Genomic DNA, 23,632 nt, shown 5'->3' on the forward strand with positions numbered 1-23,632 from the left:
TGTAAGACACAAGAATTATAGTACAAAATTAGAAAGAAACTCAAACAAAAGAACAAATTGATTGGATTATTTGGTTTACACTAATTAATCATGTGTTTATCAAATAAGAAAACATAGGAATGGGATCAAAGAAGGAGGCCAACTTAAGTTCGAGGAGCATACTATAAAAATTAAAAAAAACTTCACTTAATTCTCTCGAACTTTTATTATTTTTACAATGTTCCTTTCAAAGTTCAAAACTTTTAATTTACTATATCAAACTTTTAAAAATTTGTAATATTACCCCACAAAAAATCCTAATGGGGTGAGAAATTTCCAAAATTTCAGCAATTTTTTTTTTTTTAAAAAAATATAAAAGTAATTTTGTAATTTATAAATTTTACATAGATATAAAGGTTTTATTTGACCATTTAACCATTTAATTTAACATCAAATCCTAATGAAGGAATGCGATTGCAAAAAATTGAAGGTTCTATAAATTAAATTGAAAATTTTTTAACTTTGTAATAAAAATTAAAATAAATAATAAAATTCAAGAAAATTAAGTAAAATTTCCTTTAAAAGCTATTGCTTGGAAAGTCCGAACTCGAAGTATGGCAAGGGATAGTTTCGAGTATTCTAGAGAGAATGAACCTTCGCAGAAATTGGAATAAAGGCTAGTTGAGCTTATTTGCCTTGTTTTGACTTGAAGTTCCTTATTTGTTTGTAAACATAATGGGTTAAATATTATTTAGCCTTATAAACTAGTAGTCATTTTTTATGAAGCACTATTAAGTACAAGTGTTGTGATTTGGCTTTTTAAACTACAAATCTGTTATTGTTTAGCCATATCCGTCAATTTTGATAGAAAATCAAAGTTGACCAAAGTGTTTCAGATATGCCCATATTTTGATCATTAAAAAACAAAAATTACCCTTTGTATTTATTAATAGTAGAAAGACTTTTTTTTTTTTTTTTTTTAAAAAAAAAAAGACTATTTGTAATTTATGCCAATCATATAGACCGATTTTGCATTTATCCCTATATATATTTTTCTCCCTTTTTTTTTATACTAATTAATAAATACAATGGTAATTTCGATTTTCATTAGTCAAAATATGAGCATTTTTTCAAATATTTTGGTCAACTTTAATTTTCAATCCAACATAACAGTCAAAATTGACGTATGTGGTTAAGTAATTAATAACATACGAACAGTTTGAATGGTCACATCACGACACTTATCAATTCATAATACTTTATTAAAATGACTGTTAGTTAAGGGAACTAATAATATTTAATCCACACATAATTGTTAGTTGGGTGAGTAGTGTTGGTTCAGTATGTACCAATTATTTGCTTGGGACATTGTTCTTTTGTATGCTTAATGAAATTACTCAATCCTCAAATAAATAAATAAATAAAATTTATTACGCCTTTACAAAAATTTTGTGAATTTTGTCTCTAGGCTTGCTGAAGTTTCAAAGGATTCAAATAAACGTGGTCACTTTTTTTCACCTTTTCAAGTATTTCAAGTCTTCTTTCACATTGTTTTCTGTCCACATGAATCACATTGGGTGGTCTAAATGGTACAACAAATCTTTAGAGCATTCACACCATCACTTCTTTATGTTTGAATCTAAAATAGCTAATTATAAAAATTATTATCATAATTTTAAAATACAAATTTTTCCAGTATTTGCATTTTTAAATATAATAAAAAATAATATAATATAATATAGCGGTCATCAAGAATCAATGGCTTGTGGGAGTTTAAAATGAGCGACGATCATAACAATTGCAACTGATTTTTTTATTTTTTATTTTTTCTATAAAAATATATATATATACATGTCTTTATTGTGAAGATAAACAATTTTATCTTCTACATATGGCCTATATGCCACATGTATTTATGATTTATTATATTTAATAATAAATTGTATATACGGTGTACGATATGATAATTTAATTGTATTAAATCACCTATGGAATCAAATCAAATCAAATTAATTGACATTGGCATTGATTTGTAAATTAATATCAAATCAATTTAATTAATTAATTAATTATTCCTTATTAATTGGGAGGAACAATTACAGTGTATACCAATTTTGAGGTCTCTGACCTAGACTATAAATAAAGAGCTTGTGTATTCCATCAATACGATATTTGGTAGGCATAAGTCAGAAGATAACTCTTATTATTTTGTTCTCGAAAGTTCTTGGAAATGCTTGAGCAAAGATTGTTGGAGGTAACCCTAAATTCTTTCTTTTACTTTCCGCTGCGTATTTGTTTATCATAATAATTTGGATTAAATACACTTTTAGTATCTGAGTTTTGAAAACTTTATTTTTTAATACTTGAGTTTCAATTCGCATCACAGATGTTACCTCATTTTTGGGAAAAGACCAAATTAGTACATCAGTCATGTTTTCCGTCCAAAAACTAACGGCTCGCCAAGTGTCAATTTCTGAGGGTTGACCCGTGTTTTAATATTAAAAAATAAAAAATATTTAAAAACTAATTAAAAAAAAAAAAAAAAAATTGATGGGTTTTGGCCTTTGGGGGTGGCCGAACCACCCTCAAGGGCCAAAACCCTTGATTTCTTTCCTTCTTCTTCTTTTTTTTTTTTTTTCAATTTTTTTTTTTTAAGTTTTTAAGTTTTTAATTTTTAATTTTTTGATTTGTTTAATTAATTTTTAAAGATTTTTTATTTTTTTAATACTAAAACACGAGTGGCGGACCATTAATTTTTGGATGGAAAATTTAACTGAGGTATTAATTTGATATTTTCTCAAAACTGAGGTACCATTTGTAATACGAATTGAAACTCAGCTACTAAAAAATAAAGTTTTCAAAACTCAAGGACTAAAAGTATATTTAACCCTAATAATTTTGTTTATGCTAACATTAATGTCAAATAGTTAAAAACCCTTTGAAAACGGTTGAAAAATAAATAATGTTTGTAACACTACAACAATGCAAATTGTTCGAGTAAATGGCTGTACATGGTGGAGCGTGATCAAAGAGTAATACGGCCTTGGAGAAGCGGTCAGACAACTCAGTGCTAGATGCCTCAACCAGAGGAGCTGTAATCGTAAATTTGCGAAGAGACGAGGCGGCCATTAGAATTGAAAAAGAAAAAGTACTATGCACAAATAAAGCCTCTCTCACTCTGTGGGATGAGAAGAGAGTGGCGGAAGCGTGCGGTGGAGGTGGTGGGTGAAAGAGTAGAGGCTTGTGAGAGGGATTGAGATAAGAAAGAAAAGTGCTAAGAGGGAGAGAGAGAAATGAAAAAAAAAAAGATACGATAATGGAGTATTTCCAATGGCCGTAGCGGAATAATCACAAATAAATTTTTCCTTTTCTTTTGACATTACAAACTTGTCATAATTAAAACCAGACCTTCTATGTAAACCTTGATTTAAATAATATTAACAATATTGTTATTATAGAATTTAAATACACAACTCTAACATTATTTATCCAAAATTTGCCACAGACGGTACATCAAATATACACAATGATAGACTAATATGATTGAGTAATTCTATAAGGACAACTTTGGATATATCCTCATAAAATTAATGTGACTTTTAAAATTACAATTATATGTGTAATATATCATTATTGAATTTTGATCTAAACGTAATTTTAAAAGCTACATCAATTTTGAGATGACTCAAAGAAAACATGGATCCTTCTTATAGAATTATTCGACTAACATTGAGAGAAAATATAAAATAATGAGTCGTTTTTGTGGAGAATGTAGTCTATTCCTGTGAGAATAGCTATTTCTCTCATTTTTTTTTAGAGAAATAAGTATTCTTCTTCGTAAGTGAATTTGTAAGTGAATAGTTATTCCAATGAGAATAACTATTCTATAGAATAGACTTTTACTATTCTAAGAGTTTATTTCGCGAACCAAACAAGCCTAAGAGTCTTGTCCATATATCATTGCTCCCCTCCATTCGGCCTTCACATCAATCAGAAGGCAATTACATCGAAAAAAAATCCAAACCCAAACATCTGACAAAACTCCCGAACATCATACCAAAATCAAAACCCATATTCAAACCCAGTAGCTAAAGTGAAACAGAAACCCCAAAGATTCCAAGCCCACTTCTTCGGAGTCAACCACAATTACTATAATGGGTCTAATGGTTTAGCGAGTCCTTTAATCAGCTTAATAGGATTAGTGGGCTTTTCTTACAATAGGTCAGTTTTAATGGGCCAATTCCTCCGTAATTCTAGTAGGTTAGTTGTTGAAATGGGTTTAAGGAAAAATTGTACCGTTGATCATTTAGGTTGACCTAAATTATAAATTGTTTCCTTTATTATTAAAATTAATTCAGAAATTCATGTGGTTAGCTTAATTTACAAATTGTTCCCTAGAGTCAAATTCCATTAAAAAAATTTACGTTAGGCGCCAATAAAATTGTGACACGTGTGGATCAAAATAATAATAAAAAATATATAAAAAAACTTAAAAATTATCATTATTTTTCTTTAAAATATTCAAATTAAAAATAGAAAAGGGGTGGCCTGTATTTTGTGCAACAAATAATAGTCAACCGAAAACATTTTCGGTTTGATCGAAAAAGTTTTATTTAATTTCCGTAAAAACATTTTCTTTTTTCAAAATCGTAAATCATTTTTTTTGAGTTTGAGAGTCTCATTCTCCCACTGCCTGACCTCCATCGGGCAACTTTCTGAACACTGTCAAGCCTATACCATGCCACAACCGGACGTCTGGACCAAACCACCAGCGGATCACCACCAAATAATGCAAGAATCTACCATATAAAAGTCGCAAGATAACATATTATTTCAATAATTATGTTACAAGTGGTATAAGAGATCAAGATCTATATCCATACAAACAAGGTCAATAATGGCAAATGATGCAAGAATCTCACATTTGGCTCATGGCAGCAATGCAAAAAAATCAAGATGAATTCAGGGAATTAATCTTGAAAAGTTAAGAAGAATTCAGAGAAGCATTTCAGAAAACTCAAGAAGAAAGCAACAAGAAACTTGCTATGATACAACAATTACTAAGTTTGACAACTAGCTAGTGTGCAAGCGGGAAATGGAAACTACCAGAGCCACCAAGAGGAATTTTAGAGGGTTTTTATGGACATGGAAAATTCGCTTGGGAAGGAGATATATAGAAACAGAGGCGCAAAAACAATATGAACAAATTCAGCCAAAAAAGAGAAACGTACAATTGAGAGCCAAGAAATTGTAGGTGTACCTGAGAAAGAACGGGGGAACCAGTGCAACAAGGGGAGCAATGGAAGAGTTAAAAGTTGTTTCTGGTACCCAATTAGTGTTATCCATTGACGAGAAAATTCAAGAACAAGCAAAAAGTGAGGGAATAAGTATAGAACAAAATCAAGAACAAAAAGAATTCAAGAACCCGTTGCAAGTGATCGCCGTGGAGGTAAAGGGAGTAATATTTCCAAATTCAATGTAATAGGTATTAGGCATTCAAGTTGAAGATGTAAATTAGATTTGAATCTGGAGATGGAGTACCTCAGTACCTCGAATCACTCATGGAGATTGAGCACCTCGAAATGCTCTAGGATACCGAACATCTCGAATCGTCTATTTCTATCCAAATTATATTAGTATTTTCTTTTATCAATTCTCATCTATCATTTCTTCGTTTCAATTTCAATTTCTTCTTACAATTCTCAATCAAAACCTTAGAATTCCTAAACAGTGAATAAACGTACTGTCCTGTTACAGGTCTTTAACACAAGTTGGAAGATATAGATCGTGGTTGCTTGGCTCATTTTCGGCCACTCTAATTCTGGGAAGCTGAATCTGGAATGGGCCGAGATTCAGGCATTGAGAGGACTTGGGAAGGATTTGGGTTGGTGTTCATAAACAAACATGTTTATGAATTTTTAGCACATGCAAGAGAAAGAATCATAGAGTGGTGCCTCCATATATAGTGAGCCTGGCCTGGTAATTTTTTATACGTAAATGTAGGTTTTATAATTTATGATCTCGAAGCAGGGGTAGTTCATGATCATATTAGAGACTGGTCTAATATCATGATCACCTTTGTCTTGGCATTCGCACCAGCGATACCTCTTACTTACGCCCAAATTGACTCCACCTTCTCTCCAACCTTCCACGTGCTATCTTTTGAATTATTACTAAGCTTTACGTTTTTCTTCCTAAGCAAATTCATGAAGTCCAAGTTCCCTGAGGTCGCCCGCGGGCTCGATATTGCCAGTGTCTTCTTTGCGGTGACAGCTTTATTCGCAGCCATTACGATACCGTTCCCTCTGTATCTTCAAATTATCCCTTGGGGTAGTTCTCGAAGCATTCTCTAATATAGCGAATGCTTCTCCAACACAATTGAAATAATGATCTTTTATCCGGTTAAATAGGTTTAATAAGCAGTCTCCGATAATTATCTGATCTATGTTTGACATTGTTATTTAAGTGCGATTTTAAACTAAATCGTAAAACGTGAATCATTTAAAATTGCATTTACTAAAAAATTGTTATTTAAAAATGTAAAAAATGAGCATTTCCAAATCACAAACAATTAAGTATTTTTTTAAAAAATATACAATTTTAAAAGTTCAATTACAATTTTGTCAAAAACATAACTGCATTTTTAAAAATTCAACTTCTCTCTTCGATAGTTCCTCTAGCTTGAGTGGTTATTCAACCCCTCTTCCTCTCTCTCTCATGGCATGGGTCTCTCTCTATGGTTTCACCGACTAAGTCATGTCGGAATTCAATAAGGTTTTCAAGATTACCCATCTGAAAAATAATTTTATTCTTTGGAACAAATTTTTAGGTGGAATTATGCAGTTGTAGTTGATGGTTTGTGGGGTTGGGAACGATTTTGGTATGCAAATGGACCTCGATCTGCCATTGGAGGGGAGACTTCAAGAGGTTGAAGAAGAAGATAATTTTTCTTTTAGGTTTTATTTTTAAAATTTATTTTTTAGATTTTAGTATCAAGAAGAGAGAGACAGAGAGCGATTTAATCAAACATTTCACAAGACCCAATTTGGAAACCCAAATTTGGAAAATCTTCAAAATCATACCATTAAAAGGGTCAACATCGTTCTCCGGCCACTTGAGGAGCTTTGGGTTCTTCAAATTTTTATTGAACAGGTTGAGAATTGCAACGTCATTGGAGTCGATGGCATTAAATACCACCGCGAAGAGTTCCGGCAAATCTGATTTTTTTGGAGCTCTAGTGTATCCGACAAATTTTTTTGGCGAATTCCGTCAGATTTCGCATGTATTTGGCGGAATTGCTCGAGGAAGAAGAACCACTGAAGCTAGAGGAACTGCCGGAGAGAGAGGTTGAACTTACCGATGAAGGAGTGGCGGTTTCAGGCATGGGGCAGTGGCGGCGGCGTTTGGGTGGGTGGTGCGCCGGTGGCTCGGCTTTTTTTTTTTTTTTTTTTTTTTTTTTTTTTTTTTTTTTTTTTTCTTTCAGACAATAAGAGTGAAAAAAGGGTTAATCTAGTGTTTTGCTAACACTAGTTTTTCTTGTTTGATGCTGATTGTCAACCTTTTATTGGAGGGCAAAATCTTAAATTTTTGCCAATACCTAATAGAAGTTATACTCTTATTTTGTAAGTCAGATTTTATCTATTGACTTAACATATTTCGTTAATGTAATACTAACTTCAATAAAATATATATAACAATTTTATTGACAATTTAACAGTAAAAAATAAATTATTTTTTTCACTACGTAAAAAACTTTGAGTTGATTTTGATACTACGTGCAACAACGTGTAGATCAAATAAATACCATTAATGGCTGACTTTCATTAACAAACAACCAAACACCTTAAAAATAAAAGCTATAGAGTACTAAAACAGCGGCTTTCCGTTCGTGCCCTCCCCTTCAGCTCATATTTGATATTTCTGCAATTGGGTTTGGCGGATCATTTCACCAGAGAAACGCGGCTTTCGTGGTGGGGTTGTAGCTATGGCTACACCTGGATCGGTCCAGAAATCGGAGGAGTAGCAGGTCATTCTCTCGCCCGGGCAGTTTCGGGTGTCAGGTATGTGACGATTTTGAATTTTTGAGTTTCCCTGCTCACTCTCTCTCAGATTCTCTATGGGTATGTGACGATTTTGAGTTTTATGGGTGTTGGGTAATATCGTTTTGATGTGAGTTATTAGATTGGACAATTTTTTTTTCTAGTTGTCTTAAGAAATTGGGAGATTTAGAAGTAGAACCCGAAACCCATTTTCTGCATATATATTTGAATGTTGTTTCATTTCTTTTGAGTTCTTCCGATGCGTGTGTAGTGGGTTATGGTAGAATTTTGCTTGTTTTCTGTAAAGTTGCTGCGTTTTATGTTATGCTGTTCCTCTTCATACCGTTGCCTCCTCTTCATTACAGTTAAAATTAACTAAATAAAAGCAATAAAGATGTATATTGTTTTTGAAGTAGAGAAAAATTTAAAGAGTTGAATGTTTGTTGTGTTTTAGAAAGTGGTTAGTCAAAATAGAAAAAATCGATTTTTTGAGCTAAAGTTTGAGAGCTCACTAGGGATGCTCTAAAACACTTAGAATAGTCGTTCTCTCATCTGTTTTAAGGTTATTTCTTTTTACATTCATCTATTTTCAATAAAATTTATCCTCATAGCACGCAGAGTAGATTGAAATTGTTCAAATTGTTTCCTCTGTTTTCACTTCTCTGTGAGTGAATGGGGGAAGTGGGCAATCATTTCCAAGTAGATCAGTAATCATTTAGAATTATGGAATAGTTCATAAACTTGATGCATGCCTCCAACTCGAAGATTGAAGGCAAGATAACTCATTAAAGCAATCGTAAAATCTCAGCCCTCTCACTGGACTCAGGATACTATAACACTAGGACTCAAACTAGATGAGATTAAAACTCATGCTTATTGAACGCAAATGACCATCCCCATAGAGAAGCCGGCCTGCAGCGGCTACTAGTACTCCTTCTGAAGGGCATGGACCTTGCGCCAAGCAGGCCTTGATGTGATATCAGCTATCCAGGCACTGACGTGTGGGCGTGAATCAAAGAGCTTTTTGGCTTCTGTGCCCAACAAGTATTGTACGGCGGGCAGGTGGTGAAGATCTGCCAAGGTGAAGCAGTCACATGTCAAGTATTTTGAGTGAGCCAACCGACTCTCATAGATATCAAGAACCTTAGCCAGCTTTGCTTCGTTCTCCTCCACAACTGCCTTGTCCGTAACCAATCCAAACACTGGCTTTAATGCCAACTCCCAGGTAAGCTTTGAAGCTGGGGGGTCGAATTGGTGCGCCTCTACCTCCATCGCCACCCCTATGATTGCTTTCTGTTTAGTGTCTCCGCATGCCAGATCGGTCCCCTTGTTGGCATACTGGTGGGCGATGTACTTAGTAATTGCCCTCGATTCTGTTACAGGATGAAAAACAGTAAATCATGCACGTACATTAAGCATATCAAGTTCTGTACGTCGACAGTTGCATATAAATTTATATAAACTTTACCAATGAGCTTCAAATCTCCATCTTCAAAAGCTGGAGTTAGACCGAATGGCTGCATCAACAAGGAAATGTTAGATCGAAACATACTAACTAACAAACAGAATGGATCCTAAGAAGTTGAGCTACAAGAATGGTTTCTTGTTCTTACATTGAGGGACAGGAAGGGTACTTTTTTATGTTCACCAGCTTTCATGTCTACAGGAACAAGCTCAAATTCAAGCTCTTTCTCATAAAGGGTAGCTAGAACCCGCTGTGTAGGCATTGAGAGAGGGATTCCGTGGACTTTGATGGGTGCCATGATTGCGCAAATGGTGATAAGCGATCGAGAACAAAGAAGAGATAGAGCAAGAAGCAGATGGCCGATGGGTCAGGGTAACAAAGTAGAGTATTTACTGCTGGTTTTATAAAGATGGGCAATGGCTGAGTTTCATTCTCCTCTTCTAGAATGCTCTACGTAGAAAACAAATTACAGAGATTTTTAACGGTGGAGATTTACTACTTTCTTATAATACAAAAATTAAAATCAAATCTAAACCGTTAATAAAAAAAAAATTACAATCAGTACCAAGTCAAGTCGCAAAAAATGAAGAAAGTCCGTGGCAGCTGATTACGTAGTGGATGACTCCGGCCTACACCCTCAAAAGTCAAGCCAGTGTTGGTAAACTGCCAGCTCTGACATTGTCAAAGCACCGAACCAATCACCATCCCCCGCTCAAAAAAGGGCGTGGTTTTCATTGGCTGCTGCAGTAATATCAGCCCAGGTATTAACTACACGCTCTTGAGTATCAACTACGGAGTAGTTGAAACCATTTAAGTTGAAAGCCTACGGTCCAACTAATTAGGAGGAATAATATTATTTTAGGGCAACCAGAACGAAACCCGTTCAAAAGCTTTTATTGTGTCGCTTAAGTTATATTAGAATTCTAAATTACGGCCGTGCAAATGGGGTGATTATAACCGCCTTTGTAAGTGCAAATCGTTTATAACTATTATCTATTAAATGCATAACCGCTTTTAAAGGCGATTATCAATAACCGTTAACTGTTTAGGACGGAACGGTTAGCGGTTTTAGAGGTAGGAGTAGGCGGTTAATAACCACTAACCGCTTACCCTTATATATAAATAATAACAATATTTATATTATATATTTAATATAAAAAAATAACTTTGATACACATAGCGTTCCATCCGCTCTAAAATTTTTATTCCCTTTGATAACAAGCAAAGATTATACTTGGGATACAATTTATTATCAATATCTTTAAATCTGCAAAAAGTTTAAATCACTACCTTTGAGCCTTTAAATCTAAGTTTCCGGTGCGTTATTCAATTTTCTCCAAAGTCATGCACTTCATCTTTAAGGTAACAAATTAAGAGGGTTTGATAGAGATCTCATCGGCCAAATAGATAATTGAATTGGTAAGTTTGTTATGCAACTTATACCATTTTCTTTTTTCAAGTTCATTTATATATGTATATGGATATATAATATTTCTTTACACTTTTCTTAGTATAGATTGTTTAATTTTTATAAAATGGAGAATTACAATAACTTTGGCAATGCATACGATATGGATTCTTTTGATTAATTAGTTGGTAAGCCCCTTCTTTTTTTTAAAAAAAAAAAATTAAAAAATAAAAAAATGCCCAAAAAGGGACTCAAAAGTGCACATATAAAAAGCGGTTATCAACCGCCGGTTATAGGATTTAATAATCGCTAACTACTGGTTATAAAATAATCGTTAATCGCCTAAGCAAAGCGGTTGCGGTTGTTAAAATTCAATAACCGCCTTAGAAGATTGTGGTTAGCAGTTATAGTCGATAACTGCAACCGTTTGTACAACCTTAACAATATGGCTTGAGCTGCCCATCTCTCCAACGGAGTGCCTTAAATTCTTCCAAAGGGGCACTTAATTAAAAGATTACATACATATATATATATATATATATATATATATATATATTTTTAATTTTAGCTATTCATTTTTATTAAAAAAGTACATATTCTTTATTTTAAATTTTATTATTCTATTTAATTTTTTTAAAAAGCATTTACATTTTAAAATCATGTGCATATATATTTGGTGAGCTAATATACTCACAAATTTAATGAGCAAATGTAATAACACTAATTTTTAGGCTAAAATACCTAGTTGAATATAAATACATTTTGACCCTAAATTTATATGTCGAAATAGATATGAACGCTCACAAGAGGATAGCAAGGAAGAGAGAATATTCATAGCTAAACTCTTGCAATATCTTTGTGGGACATGTTACGTGAATAATTTATCAAACACGGAACGGGATAAATTGTTAGGTTTTGTGAAACTTAGACCTTAGATTCTGAGGGAACCTAGACATTTTCAAACACAAAGTTTGGAATTAATTTATGTTTGAGAAATGCTTAGTTTGTACACTCTTATCCCACTCCTATCTCACCCTTGTCTACGTGGATCAATAATGTTGTTAAAAAAATCAGGGTCCCACTACACTCTCTCTACTATTTCTCACAAGAGAAATGTTTGGTTGTACACTCTCATCCTAATCCTATCCCACCCTTGCTACGTGGACTAATAATGTTATTAAAAAAACCAGGGTCCCATTACACTCTCTCTACTATCTCTCACATTATTGGTCCACATAGACAAGGGTGAGATAGAAGTGGGATTTGAGTGTACAACTGAGCATTTCTCTCTCTCTCTCTCTCTCTCTCTCTCTCTCTCTCTTTATATTTACCTTTATTAATAAATTCATCTTTTTAAATAGAGGAACATAACCTACGTAGAGTTGAGTTCCACAACTCGAAAAACAACTCATATCATGACTGGACTAAGTGGATATAAACATCCATTAAAACTAAACGTATATAAGTGATAATATAGATATGGAGATAACTCCTATATAAAACAATAGAAACCTACTACTAAATGATTTTCGCATCATGATGCTACAAATAATTAAAAAACTTTAACTTATATAGATAACTATAACTATCTTTATTTAATTAAATTACGGTTACTCTAAGATAAACTAATACAAGTTAGGTCAACGTCTTCACACTACAAAAAACTCTGCATTTAATGGCGTGTCTACAGTAAATGAGTTTTTAACACTTCACTAATTAGTGGCGTGTTAAATCATAACACTTCACTAAAATTATTAGTGGCGTGTATGAATTAAACGCCACTGAATTAGTGGCGTGTTGGATTCAGCACGCCAGTAAAATACTGGCGTGTCCCAACAAAATTGTGGCATGTCAGTAAGACCCGCCGGTAAATTAGTGGCGTGTCATTTATGACACGCCACTAATTTTCATAGAACCGCGCGGGGATGCGCGGTTCTCCCTCTGTTTCCCTCTCCTTTGTTTACCTCTCTCACTGTACTCTCTCTCTCTCTCTCTCCTGTGTCCCTCTCTCACTCTACTCTCTCTCTCTATCGCCGGCCGCCGCACCAGCTCCGACCACCACACAGTATGCATCTCCTCTCTCTCTCTCTAGCTCTCTCTCTCTCTCTCTCTCTCTCTCTCTCTCTCTCTCTCTCTCTCTCTCTCTCTCTCTCTCTCATCTGTAGCTCCTCCGCCCAGCTCAAATGCTGGTCACCACCAACGCCGTCCATCCCCGGCCGCACAAGACCTCCGACGCCGTCCATCCGTAACGTTAGTGCTCCGTTTCTTCTTCTTCTTTTTTTTCTTTAGCAAAAATAATTTAGAATTTTTTTTTTTAGCAAAAAAAAAAAAAAAAAAAAATTCATGCATAAATGCTTAGATTTTTTTTCCTTTATTTATTAATGCCTTTTATATTAGAAAAAAAATGTTAAAAACATGAGCAAAGACATGAAGTAATTAAATTGCATTATTGCATTATTGCGGAAAAGGAATTTTATATCCAGTTGAGTTTAATTTATTAGTACATTGATCAGTAAAGAATTCATTGTTAAAAAATAATAAAATACATTCAAGTATTCACAAGTTCACAAGAAATAATATAAATTTTCATTTGTTATTTCAATATATATATTCATGAAACAATGACAAAATTATATGTATATAAGTATTCTAAAATATTAAGATTGATTAGAGATACTTGGCTGAGGGACAAAAAATTCTAATTTTATCAGCATATTTGTTAATATTCTAATTTTATCAGTATATACTTGGCTGAGGGACAAAAAATTTGTTTTTCTTTCAAGTGTTTCATGCATGCCATTGCAGGAGATTTCCTATGATATTTCCTACTTGAATGTCAATGCTGAACTCTTTAACTTTTGATACTTGTTGCTCTAGATCAACTTTGACTTGACACTATCAAATTTAGAAAGGCCTTCTTTCTTTCTTTGGCTAAGATGTTCCTTCCGTTCATGATCATCTGATAGCCACACTATAATTCTTTTACAATTTGATACAGCTAGGAACTAGATTGAAAATTTTATTAAATTGGTAAAATATATAACCGTGTTTTCAATTTTATCTTATTGATTCTTGCAAATTGTATTATTATCAAGTATATTCTTTTTAATAAAATATAAACAAAATGATCAATTTAATAATGGTGCAATCAATGCACAAGAACTAATAAAATAAAATGAAAACCATGAAAATCGAATTTAATATTTAATGACTTAAACCACATGAACCAATTTAATAATTTTCTCAATTGGATATGTTATATAACCGCGAGTTTTCAATTTTATCTTATTGATTCTTGCAAATTGCATTATTATCAAGTATATTCTTTTTTTTTTTTTAAATATATATATATATATATATATATATATAAACAAAATGATCAATTTAATAATGGTGCAATTATTGTACAAGAACTAATAAAATAAAAATGAAAACCATGAAAATCGATTTAATATTTAATGACTTAAAAAGAAAATGAACATTAAAAAAACATCAAAACTGTTTTTCACGTTTATGTTACATGGAAATATTTTTTCAAACAATAACATAATGGGACTTGAGAATTAATTAGATCTTTGAAGTCATGTTCTTACACCAAAAGGAGGAAGTTTTAAGACTTGATAATTAGTGATTAGTATATAGTCAATCAAATTTGAAATAAAGGTAGAGAACAATGTTCTAATGTAAGACACTATTTCCTGAGTGAGTAGTTGGACTTCGATACTTTTCTAACAAGGGATTTACTTTATTTTGTTATTATTTTGTATTGTACGTAGAGAAGAAGATGGATAAGACTTGGATGACAAAGTCTAGGGGTACGAGGGAATATAGAGATGGGTGTTGATTGTTTGTTGACTTCGCAGTTAGTAACTGCAGAATCCCCAATAAAAATATACACTACCCTTATAAGTCGTGTCGAAATAACTAGTGTCACCAGCCCGATGTCGTACTTGCCCACTTGATAGGGGGTAAGGGAATAATGACTACATACACTACATGGTTTTGGCATGGTGAGAAGCATGTTCGGGGTCCTGTTGCAGGTTCTTACTCGAATCGCTCAGCCGCATATGCGGCTAGTGGAAGCACAGAACAAGGCGGCGACATGCACTCAATATTGCGTGATGCATTTGGCATGCACGAAGTTAGAGAAGACAATTGTGAGCCTGAAGTCGTAGTTCAAGGAGGTGAAGAAATTGGGTGGAATGAAGAATCAGCTGAAGGGAATGCTCAGAAGTACTACGACATGCTTAAAAAGTCAGAGAAGCCACTTCATGGGGGTACTAAACATAGCAAGCTGAGTGCTACTGTACATTTGTACAACTTGAAGTGCGTAGGCGGAATTAGCAACAAAAGTTATGCGCGGTTGTCACACGAAGATGTATGTGCACCAATTTATCCCGTTCATATAAATGTAAACATTTTATATATATATAAACATGTGTTATAATGTTTTATTCTTTTGGCAGACTGTCAATGATGGCACTCCTCCTACGCGAGCACAATCGTACATAAAAACTTACACGAGGAAGGATGGAAGCTATCCAAATGATATAATAAAAGAGAGATGTGTATGATATTCACCTTTTATATATTGTTTTACTTATATGTGTGATTACTTATTTACGATGCACATTAGTTTGACGCACCAACAGTTAATACATGCAGGAGAGGATGGTGATGCTAATGCCAACCGACTTTGCCGAATCGTCAAGCATAACACAAGGAACAGTACGCTGGAGACATGACGATGCGTACGCTCAGGCGCTCGGTAATAAGCTGGATTACGCCGGCAGAGTTCGGCAGGTTGGGCCAAATATTTGGCCTGTGCGGGGGTCCATACGCTCATACCATACACCATCACAACCACATTCACAAAATCGAGGGCACGCCGTCTTTTCACAAGAAATGTTTGCTTCTGAGATGGAGAGAACACTTGAGGTTGAGCGGACACGACACACTTCTGAGATGGAGAGAGCACTCGAGGCTGAGCGAGCACGACAAGCTTCTGAGATCGAGAGAGTACTTGAGGGTGAGCGGGCACAACACAAGTTACAAATGGATGAGGTGTTGGCAGCACAATCTCAGATTATGTTCCGTTTTAGCCAAATGGAGTCATTGTGGCGCCAGTCAGTATCCGTGCCCGGAGTGTCTAATGATAACGTAGTGCCAGACAAAAATTCCGCATATTATATGAATATATCATCTGTTGATAGCAGATCAGGTAATAATTAATGGATTTTTTTTTTTTCCGTGGTATGATTACGTCTGTTTAAATTCACACTTTGTTGAATGCTTAGGACTTGATATGATTTGATCATATTGTTTTCTAACTATATTTGTTTTATCATTCGCAGATCATACGGAAAATACTGTGCAGTTACCCGATCATGAAAATCTTGCTGATGATTGATATTGGGTAACATTTAGGTTTAGTTTAATTGACAAATATGTACTTGCCTTTTTTGTTCTGGTTTTGTTATCAATCTATGACAAAGATTGATTGTATATTTTGTTTGTTGAAACCTTTGTTTTGATTGTTATGAATTTATGACATATGTTTATTGAAACTTTTGGAATAACTTTTTGGTATCAATCTAGGACAAAGATTGATTGTATATTTGGTTTGTTGTAAGTTTTAGTTTGATTGTTATGAATCTATGTCATATATATATGTTTAATGAAGAATAAATTGTGTGGATCATGGATTGATAGATATGTCAAATTCTGATTGTTGATCAATACATAATTTCAGATTGTAGAATTTCGAATTAATGCAGAATTACAGGTTTTTGGATTGTAGAATTTTTATCTTTTTTTTTTTTAAAAAAATACCTTAATTAGTGGCGTGTCAGTCAATGACACGCCACAAAGTCAGAAATACTGACTCCTTGATTAGTGGCCTTCTAGAAAGGCCACTAATCACATGCCACTAATGTTTAGTGGCCTTTCAGACGCCCTGAAAGGCCACTAAAAATTAGTCACAAATCACTTCGATTTTTGTAGTGTCAACATGCATGTTGTAAAATTTTTATAACAGGACCCTTGTAGATCTTATACAAATTCCTTTATGGTTAAAAAATTGTTTTTGCACTTCATTACTCAAAACCAAAAAAGAAAAAAGCAAAATCTCTGCAACTTGGCTAACTGTTTGATGCAAGTATGGTTAATTATTTTACAAGTCTTTTGTTTTGAGTAATGAAGTGCAAACAAAATTTTGATTTTCTTCACTTCGCAACATTTTTTCGGCAACCAAATGCCTTAACAAATATCGAAAGAGAACATAACTAAACCGAAGGCCAGGGAATATAATTAGCACCAAAAGAAAACCGATCGAGAAGCTTCATTAGATTAGGTAGAATATGGTACAGAATTTGAAGTTTTTCCTAAATTAATGCTATTTTTTGAAGAGTATTACTCAAAATAATGCTGTTTTGTGTCATTCTAAAACTAATTCATGAAATTAGAACATGCAGTTTTTTCCGACAGATGTAATGCCGGTAACCTTAATGAAAAAGGACAGCAAAAAGGTTTTGTATCATGAAGGTGTAATTATCGCTATCTTATTCCTTTGTTTTCTTCTATAAGATTTTTTTGTTTTGTTTTTTTTTTTTTTTTATTAATGTCAGAAGAATTCTTTCAAGATAGGACCACTTCATGTACGCACCGGCAAGTAAACAAAGCTCTATGTTATGGGTTAATGTTTGAGAACGGGTTATGGGTCTAGAGATAGGCAAGGCTGCAGGATCTAACTTCCTGTGTTTAACTATGGTGATAGATAGTAGGGTTTTCGAGGAACCCTAACCTCCCATTCAACTACAAGAGTTGAATAATAATTCTTTTCTTTTCATACCTTTTTTATTAATAAGTTCCTCTTTTTATAGAGTTACATGGTAGAACAGAAAAGGAAAATATAACAGCTAATGGAAGGAAGCAATTCCCTTATTTCTTTACTTATAGAAATCTACCTAATGGGGTATAATCCCCTTATTTCCTTCGTGACCCACAAGAAAAGGGATTCTTGCTTTATGAGCAAGAATCCAATTTTCACCAGGTCTCTTATTTCCTTACTAAGGTTCCTACTAGAAGACTCCACGTCCAGCACATCACAAAAGGTTCCACGTCCATCTGCATGTATCTCAGAATGCTCCACGTCCAGCTAGTCTTACACATAGCTGGCATGCTATGCAATTCCTCCCCTGCCCCTGTCTCGTATCACTCTAATACCACTTTGTTAGAGGTAAAGGGGGGGTATGATTATGCAAATTAAATAGTCAATCTAGCATCAAAAACTCTGCCTCCTCCACTGTGTTGTTCGATAGACCCAGCCACCAATGCACCACTCTATTGCATTCGCTGGCTTTCCCGCTCCCCAACGCCACCGGTCGATGCACATTCTGACATCCATGAGTCGGCACGTGGATCTCACTTGTGGATCAGCTCCCACTCACCTCCGTCCTCCGCCCCGCTTGCGGTCGAAGCTGTTGATTTTTTTTTTGGTTTTTTGTTGTTTTTATATTTATTTGACTTTATGTTATTTCACTTATTTGGGTTCTTGGACCAAAATTGAGTAATCTTTCCTTTTTGGATCCTATTGATTTTATAATGCTTTTTCTTCTACAGTTTTTTTCCTTTAGTTGCTGTTGTTACATTGCAGGCCGGAGTTTGAGTAGGGTTAAAGCTACTCATTTTTTTCTGTTTTGGCGTACTTAAACCGCTTTTAGCGGCCTTTACTTATAGGACCGGGACATTTTATGACCCATTTCCTACTTTTACCTTCTATTTCCTGCACCATAATTTTCTTTTGGGTATGATATCGGAGAGTCCGGCCACCCTTTTTTCAGTGTTTTAATCCTTGTGATCCTTTCCTTATTTTCTTGAAAAAAAAAAAAAAAAAACCCCTACAGAGTGAAGCTTCACAATATCACCAAAAAGTATGACGTGGCTTTTTAATACATTCCTTCCATTCTAAGAACTAAGAAATAATTCAAATGAGGGATAATTAACAAAAAAAAAAAAATCTGAAGAATTTGTAGAGAATATCCAAATAAAGAATAAAAAATGAGTTGGTCTTCATTACAGTCCTGTAAAACACAGGTCTTTTATTGATAGTCTTCCTTCTCAGGAACAGAACAAGATACTTTATTTTATTTTATTTTTACATGTCCATACAAGAGGAAGAAGGAAGATTCGAACTAGTGACATCCGTTTCATAAGGCGTGGTCTCCAGCCGATTGAATTATCCCTTAGGGATGAACAAGATACTTTTTAGCAGTCAATAGATGAAACAAATTTTTATTTATTTTTTTATTTTTTTTTTAAAAAAAAACTGTAAAAGCACAGATGGGTTTAAATGAGATACACTGGCAAATCTTAATTAATTACAAGGAGTTTGGGATAGTTACGAAGCTTTGGATGTCTCAAAACCATTGCTGCTGGAGATTTTTCCACGTATAAGAATATAATGACAAGTGCACTTGGAGTATTTTTAGCATTTCCCTTTCTTATTTTTTGTAATACTGAATTGGATGGATTTTCACCGTCAAAAGTGTGAAGGTCTAATCGCATCTGACGGGGTCGGGCATTCCTACGTACTCCCACCTGAAGATTCTGGTATCCAAGATTCTACATTTTTCCTAGTAATTAACCTCATGATCATTAGTAATAGGAGATTTGAATTTTACCAATTTCCTGATATCCTCTGCAAATTTTCTGAATTGCAGCTGAAGCTCCTCCACCTAACCGTGAGCCTTGGATTGAGAATCTTGAACCTGTTTCAGCATCTCCATAGAAGCTCGTTATACAGGAGAGGGCTTTCTTCTTCGTTTTGCATAGGGGTAGGGGCATCAGTAGTCTAATTAATCTTTTATTTGGTCAGGTAAGTCCTATTTTATAAGTAGTTTCTCACAATTATCTATCCGAATTCTCTTAAATCTGGACAAATAATTTGAGAGAATCCTAATTTGTATTTGACATTGTGATTTAAGTGAGATTTTAAATCAAATCGAGATTGCGTTTATTAAAAATTTATTATTTAAATACGTAGAAAACATATATTTTCAAATTGTAGGTAATAAAGTAATTCTTGAAAACGCACAATTTTAGATCGCATATCACCCTTATGACCTTATTAAAAAAAAAAAATGGTGTAGTGGAGAAAATGTTCGAGACGATTGCATTTTCGTCTCCTTTTTCATATCAGAGATTCAGAGCAGCCTAGAGTTGTAACACCAAGAGTTGAACACGTGTCCTTCGATATGCAAAATCAGTTCCTTTTTTATTTAGTTGAATTGTAATTAGGTTTTTATTATATATATCAAAATAAATTTAATGATCCGTGAGGTATGCTTAAAAAATATTTTATTCTTTATATTCAAATTTTATCTATTGACTTAACAGATTCCACTAATGTAATACTGACTTAAATATGACACGTGCCACAATTTTATTGGCTTTCACATGTCACACTAACGGATTTTGTTAACTTAGTGCACGTAATTTGACTATAAGACGTAAATTATTTTTTTTTGCATATCTAAGGACATTTGAGATCATTTTGATACCACATATATGGAACTAATTGCAAATCAAATAAATCATAGGGAATGATTTTGTATTTTTTTTTATTTTTGTTATTATTATTTTTTAATGAACGAGTAACTTTCATTAACAAACAACCAAACACATTAAAAATAGCAAAACAACGGTGGAATGACTATTATATTAGCAAATACGAATAATATTTATTGAGAATGGATGAATTTGAAATAGAATAGCTTTGATGTTAAAGTATATAATAACCATCTTAACACTTGGAATAGTCATTCTCTCATTGCCCATAAAAAAAATGACTATTTCAAGACTATTTCTTTTCACATTTTTTTTCTAATAAAAATAATTAATTTTCCTAATAGAATAATCATTTCACGTACTCGATGTAAACCCTAAGCACTACAGAGAATGCCATTTCCTATGGTCTTCTTGAATTTACCTTTAAGAATAAACCGAATCTTAACTCCCCGTTTGTTCTATAATTATAAGCTTCTCCTTTGTGATTATTTCCTTGTCTCAAAGCATTTTTATTCTTCCAAATATTATAAATCGTAGAACCAAAAACCAACCTACAAAAATAAGCCTTCATGGTTTTGCCCTTCCACTCTGCTATATACTAAAACCACGTGAGAAAAATAAATAATCTCACGTATTGACAAAAAACACATCTCACATTTCCTTGAAAACCCCAATATAAAAGCTTTGTACGAGTAGACAAGACATCCCTAGTTGCCAACAAGTCACGAAAGCTTGTTCAACCCTCTAATTTTTGAAGACGTATGGACATGTTTGTTTTTTTGAACACTCTGACTTTCCACCATTATTTGTTCGCTAGATTTGTTCACTAGCATCTTCTTACATGAATGTCCCTACAGAAGCTCTGCATAGCTGTCTGAAGGAATGAATATATCTGGGATGAAATCTTTTGATTCTTAAGCTGTCCCATTATTTGTCGTTGGTCAAAGCAAATATTTAACGAGAACTCAACTTGCCTGTTTGAAACTTCTACTGTGATCAGTCTGTCAGCATTCTAATTTTGATTGCAGTTCACAAGTAAAAACACACTCTTGCTTAATTAATGGAACATGTTAAAATTTTGGCAACAGAGACTTATAATTCACTCATAGCACGCAGAGTAGATTGAAATTGTTCAAATTGTTTCCTCTGTTTTCACTTCTCTGTGAGTGAATGGGAGAAGTGGCCAAGTGGGCAATCATTTCCAAGTAGAGTAATCATTTAGAATTATGGAATAGTTCATAAACTTGAAGATTGCAGGCAAGATAACTCATTAAAGCAACCGTAAAATCTCAGCCCTCTCACTGGACTCAGGATACTATAACACTAGGACTCAAACTAGATGAGATTAAAACTCGTGCTTATTGAACGCAAATGACCATCCTCATAGAGAAGCCGGCCGGCAGCGGCTACCACTCCTTAGTGCTTCTGCAGGGCAAGGACCTTGCACCAAGCTGGCCTTGCTGTGATATTAGCTGCCCAGGCACTGACATGTGGGCGTGAATCAAAGAGTTTTTTGGCTTCTGTGCCCAACAAGTATTGTACAGCGGGCAGGTGGTGAAGATCTGCCAAGGTGAAGCAGTCACATGTCAAGTATTTTGAGTGAGCCAGCCGACTCTCATAGATATCAAGAACGTTAGCCAGCTTAGCTTCGTTCTCCTCCACAATTGCCTTGTCGGTAACCATTCCAAAAACTGGCTTTAATGCCAACTCCCAGGCAAGCTTTGAAGCTGAAGGGTCGAATTGGTGCGCCTCCACCTCAATCGCCACCCCTATGATTGCTTTCTGCTTAGTGTCTCCGCATGCCAGATCGGTCCCCTTGTCAGCATATTGGTGGGCGATGTACGTAGTAATTGCCCTGGATTCTGCAATAGGATGAAAATCAGTAAATCATGCAGATGAAGTATATCAAGTACTGTCGGCAGTTGCATATAAACTTATGTAAACTTTACCAAAGAGCTTCAAATCTCCATCTTCAAAAGCTGGAATTTGACCGAACGGCTGCATCAACAAGGAAATATTAGATCCATACATACTAACAAACATAATGGATCCTAAGAATTTGAGCTACAAGAAAGGTTTCTTGTTCTTACATTGAGGGACAGGAAGGGTTCTTTTCTATGTTCACCAGCTTTCATGTCTACAGGAACAAGCTCAAATTCAAGCTCCTTCTCGTAAAGGGTAGCTAGAACCCGCTGTGTTGCTGTTGAGTAAGGGAGTCCGTGGACTTTGATGGGTGCCATGATTGCGCAAATGGTGATAAGCAATCGAGAACAAAGAAGAGATAGAGCAAGAAGTAGATGGGTATCGAAGCAGAGTTTCTTATGCTGGTTTTATAAAGATGGGGGAGTGGTCTGAGTTTCAATCTCCTTTTTCTAGAATCCTCTACGTAGAAAACAAATTACATAGATTTTAACGGTGGAGATTTAACTACTTATAATAATAATAAAAAAATTAAAATCAAATCTAAACCGTTAAGAATTATAATCAGTAGCAATTCGAGTCGCAAAAAAATGAAGAAAGTACGTGGCAGCTGATTACGCAGTGGATGACTTCTACAATACCTTTTTTTTTTTTTTTTTTTTTTTTTTTTTTTTTTAATTATTATTTTTTTAATTTATCTTTACTGTTTGGTGGGTTTCAGTTGTCACCACCCTCAAGTTGCAACCTAAAATGGAAGTCAAGCCAACCTTGGTAGACTGCCAGCTCAGACATTGTGAAAGCACCCAACCAATCACCGACCCCCGCTCGATAAAGGCGATGTTTTCATTGGTTGTTGCAGTGTGACTTTGAGCCGCCTAGGGATGTAATCGAGCCGAGCTGAGTCGAGTTTGAAGATTTCAAGACTGGCTCATTTATGAGTCGAGCTTAAATAGTCGGGCTTGAATTCGAGCCGAGTTATAAATTGCATGTTCAAGTTCGGCTTATAGCTCGGCTCGTTTAAAACTCGGACGAGCTCGAGCTCAAGCTCGAATTCGTTGAAAATGACATTCGAGCCGAGCCGGATAACTGGACAAGCTCGGCTCAATTAGAGCTCGATGTAGACTATTAAATTTTTCAATGAGTAATCAAAGCAGAATTCAAGCCCAAGTTTATGAACAACCTCTATGCATTTATTAATAACAAAAATATATAATATGTAACTATATAATGCATATTATAAAATATAGTACATAA

General features: G+C 34.3%; 3 protein-coding genes across 4 annotated transcripts; 1 reads left to right on the forward strand and 2 right to left on the reverse strand.

Moving 5' to 3' along the window:
- Nucleotides 1-7,821: 7,821 nt before the first annotated feature.
- LOC133851092 (uncharacterized) lies at nucleotides 7,822-16,470 on the forward strand. 2 transcript variants are annotated; one of them, XM_062287395.1, is made up of 5 exons: nucleotides 7,822-8,039; nucleotides 14,668-15,269; nucleotides 15,358-15,459; nucleotides 15,557-16,112; nucleotides 16,246-16,470. In XM_062287395.1, the coding sequence occupies exons 2-5, from the start codon at nucleotides 14,871-14,873 to the stop codon at nucleotides 16,299-16,301; spliced, it is 1,113 nt and encodes a 370-aa protein (XP_062143379.1). In that variant the 5' UTR covers nucleotides 7,822-8,039; nucleotides 14,668-14,870; the 3' UTR covers nucleotides 16,302-16,470. The 2 variants fall into 2 exon arrangements, with proteins under 2 accessions (XP_062143379.1, XP_062143380.1); XM_062287396.1 differs by having other exon boundaries at nucleotides 14,932-15,269.
- LOC133851093 (glutathione S-transferase-like) lies at nucleotides 8,721-9,850 on the reverse strand. The gene is made up of 3 exons (XM_062287397.1): nucleotides 9,632-9,850; nucleotides 9,487-9,535; nucleotides 8,721-9,391 (listed from the first exon to the last, which is right to left on the reverse strand). Exons 1-3 carry the CDS (start codon nucleotides 9,779-9,781, stop codon nucleotides 8,943-8,945), a joined length of 648 nt encoding a protein of 215 aa, XP_062143381.1. The 5' UTR covers nucleotides 9,782-9,850; the 3' UTR covers nucleotides 8,721-8,942.
- Nucleotides 16,471-21,656: 5,186 nt separating the features above from the next.
- On the reverse strand, nucleotides 21,657-22,782 carry LOC133851094 (glutathione S-transferase-like). Its single transcript, XM_062287398.1, has 3 exons — nucleotides 22,549-22,782; nucleotides 22,408-22,456; nucleotides 21,657-22,320 (listed from the first exon to the last, which is right to left on the reverse strand). The coding sequence occupies exons 1-3, from the start codon at nucleotides 22,696-22,698 to the stop codon at nucleotides 21,875-21,877; spliced, it is 645 nt and encodes a 214-aa protein (XP_062143382.1). The 5' UTR covers nucleotides 22,699-22,782; the 3' UTR covers nucleotides 21,657-21,874.
- Nucleotides 22,783-23,632: the final 850 nt, after the last annotated feature.

Source organism: Alnus glutinosa, chromosome 12, assembly GCF_958979055.1.
Source record: "Alnus glutinosa chromosome 12, dhAlnGlut1.1, whole genome shotgun sequence".
Taxonomy (NCBI): domain Eukaryota; kingdom Viridiplantae; phylum Streptophyta; class Magnoliopsida; order Fagales; family Betulaceae; genus Alnus; species Alnus glutinosa.

Coding starts and splice junctions, on each gene's coding strand:
- LOC133851094 (XM_062287398.1), bottom strand. CDS start 22,698: ATGGCACCCATCAAAGTCCACGGACTCCCTTACTCAACAGCAACACAG. Junction 22,457..22,548: donor AACCCTTCCTGTCCCTCAAT/GTAAGAACAAGA, acceptor TTGTTGATGCAG/CCGTTCGGTCAAATTCCAGC. Junction 22,321..22,407: donor TGGAGATTTGAAGCTCTTTG/GTAAAGTTTACA, acceptor ATCCTATTGCAG/AATCCAGGGCAATTACTACG.
- LOC133851093 (XM_062287397.1), bottom strand. CDS start 9,781: ATGGCACCCATCAAAGTCCACGGAATCCCTCTCTCAATGCCTACACAG. Junction 9,536..9,631: donor TACCCTTCCTGTCCCTCAAT/GTAAGAACAAGA, acceptor TTGTTGATGCAG/CCATTCGGTCTAACTCCAGC. Junction 9,392..9,486: donor TGGAGATTTGAAGCTCATTG/GTAAAGTTTATA, acceptor ATCCTGTAACAG/AATCGAGGGCAATTACTAAG.
- LOC133851092 (XM_062287395.1), top strand. CDS start 14,871: ATGACTACATACACTACATGGTTTTGGCATGGTGAGAAGCATGTTCGG. Junction 15,270..15,357: donor CGCGGTTGTCACACGAAGAT/GTATGTGCACCA, acceptor TTCTTTTGGCAG/ACTGTCAATGATGGCACTCC. Junction 15,460..15,556: donor ATATAATAAAAGAGAGATGT/GTATGATATTCA, acceptor TAATACATGCAG/GAGAGGATGGTGATGCTAAT.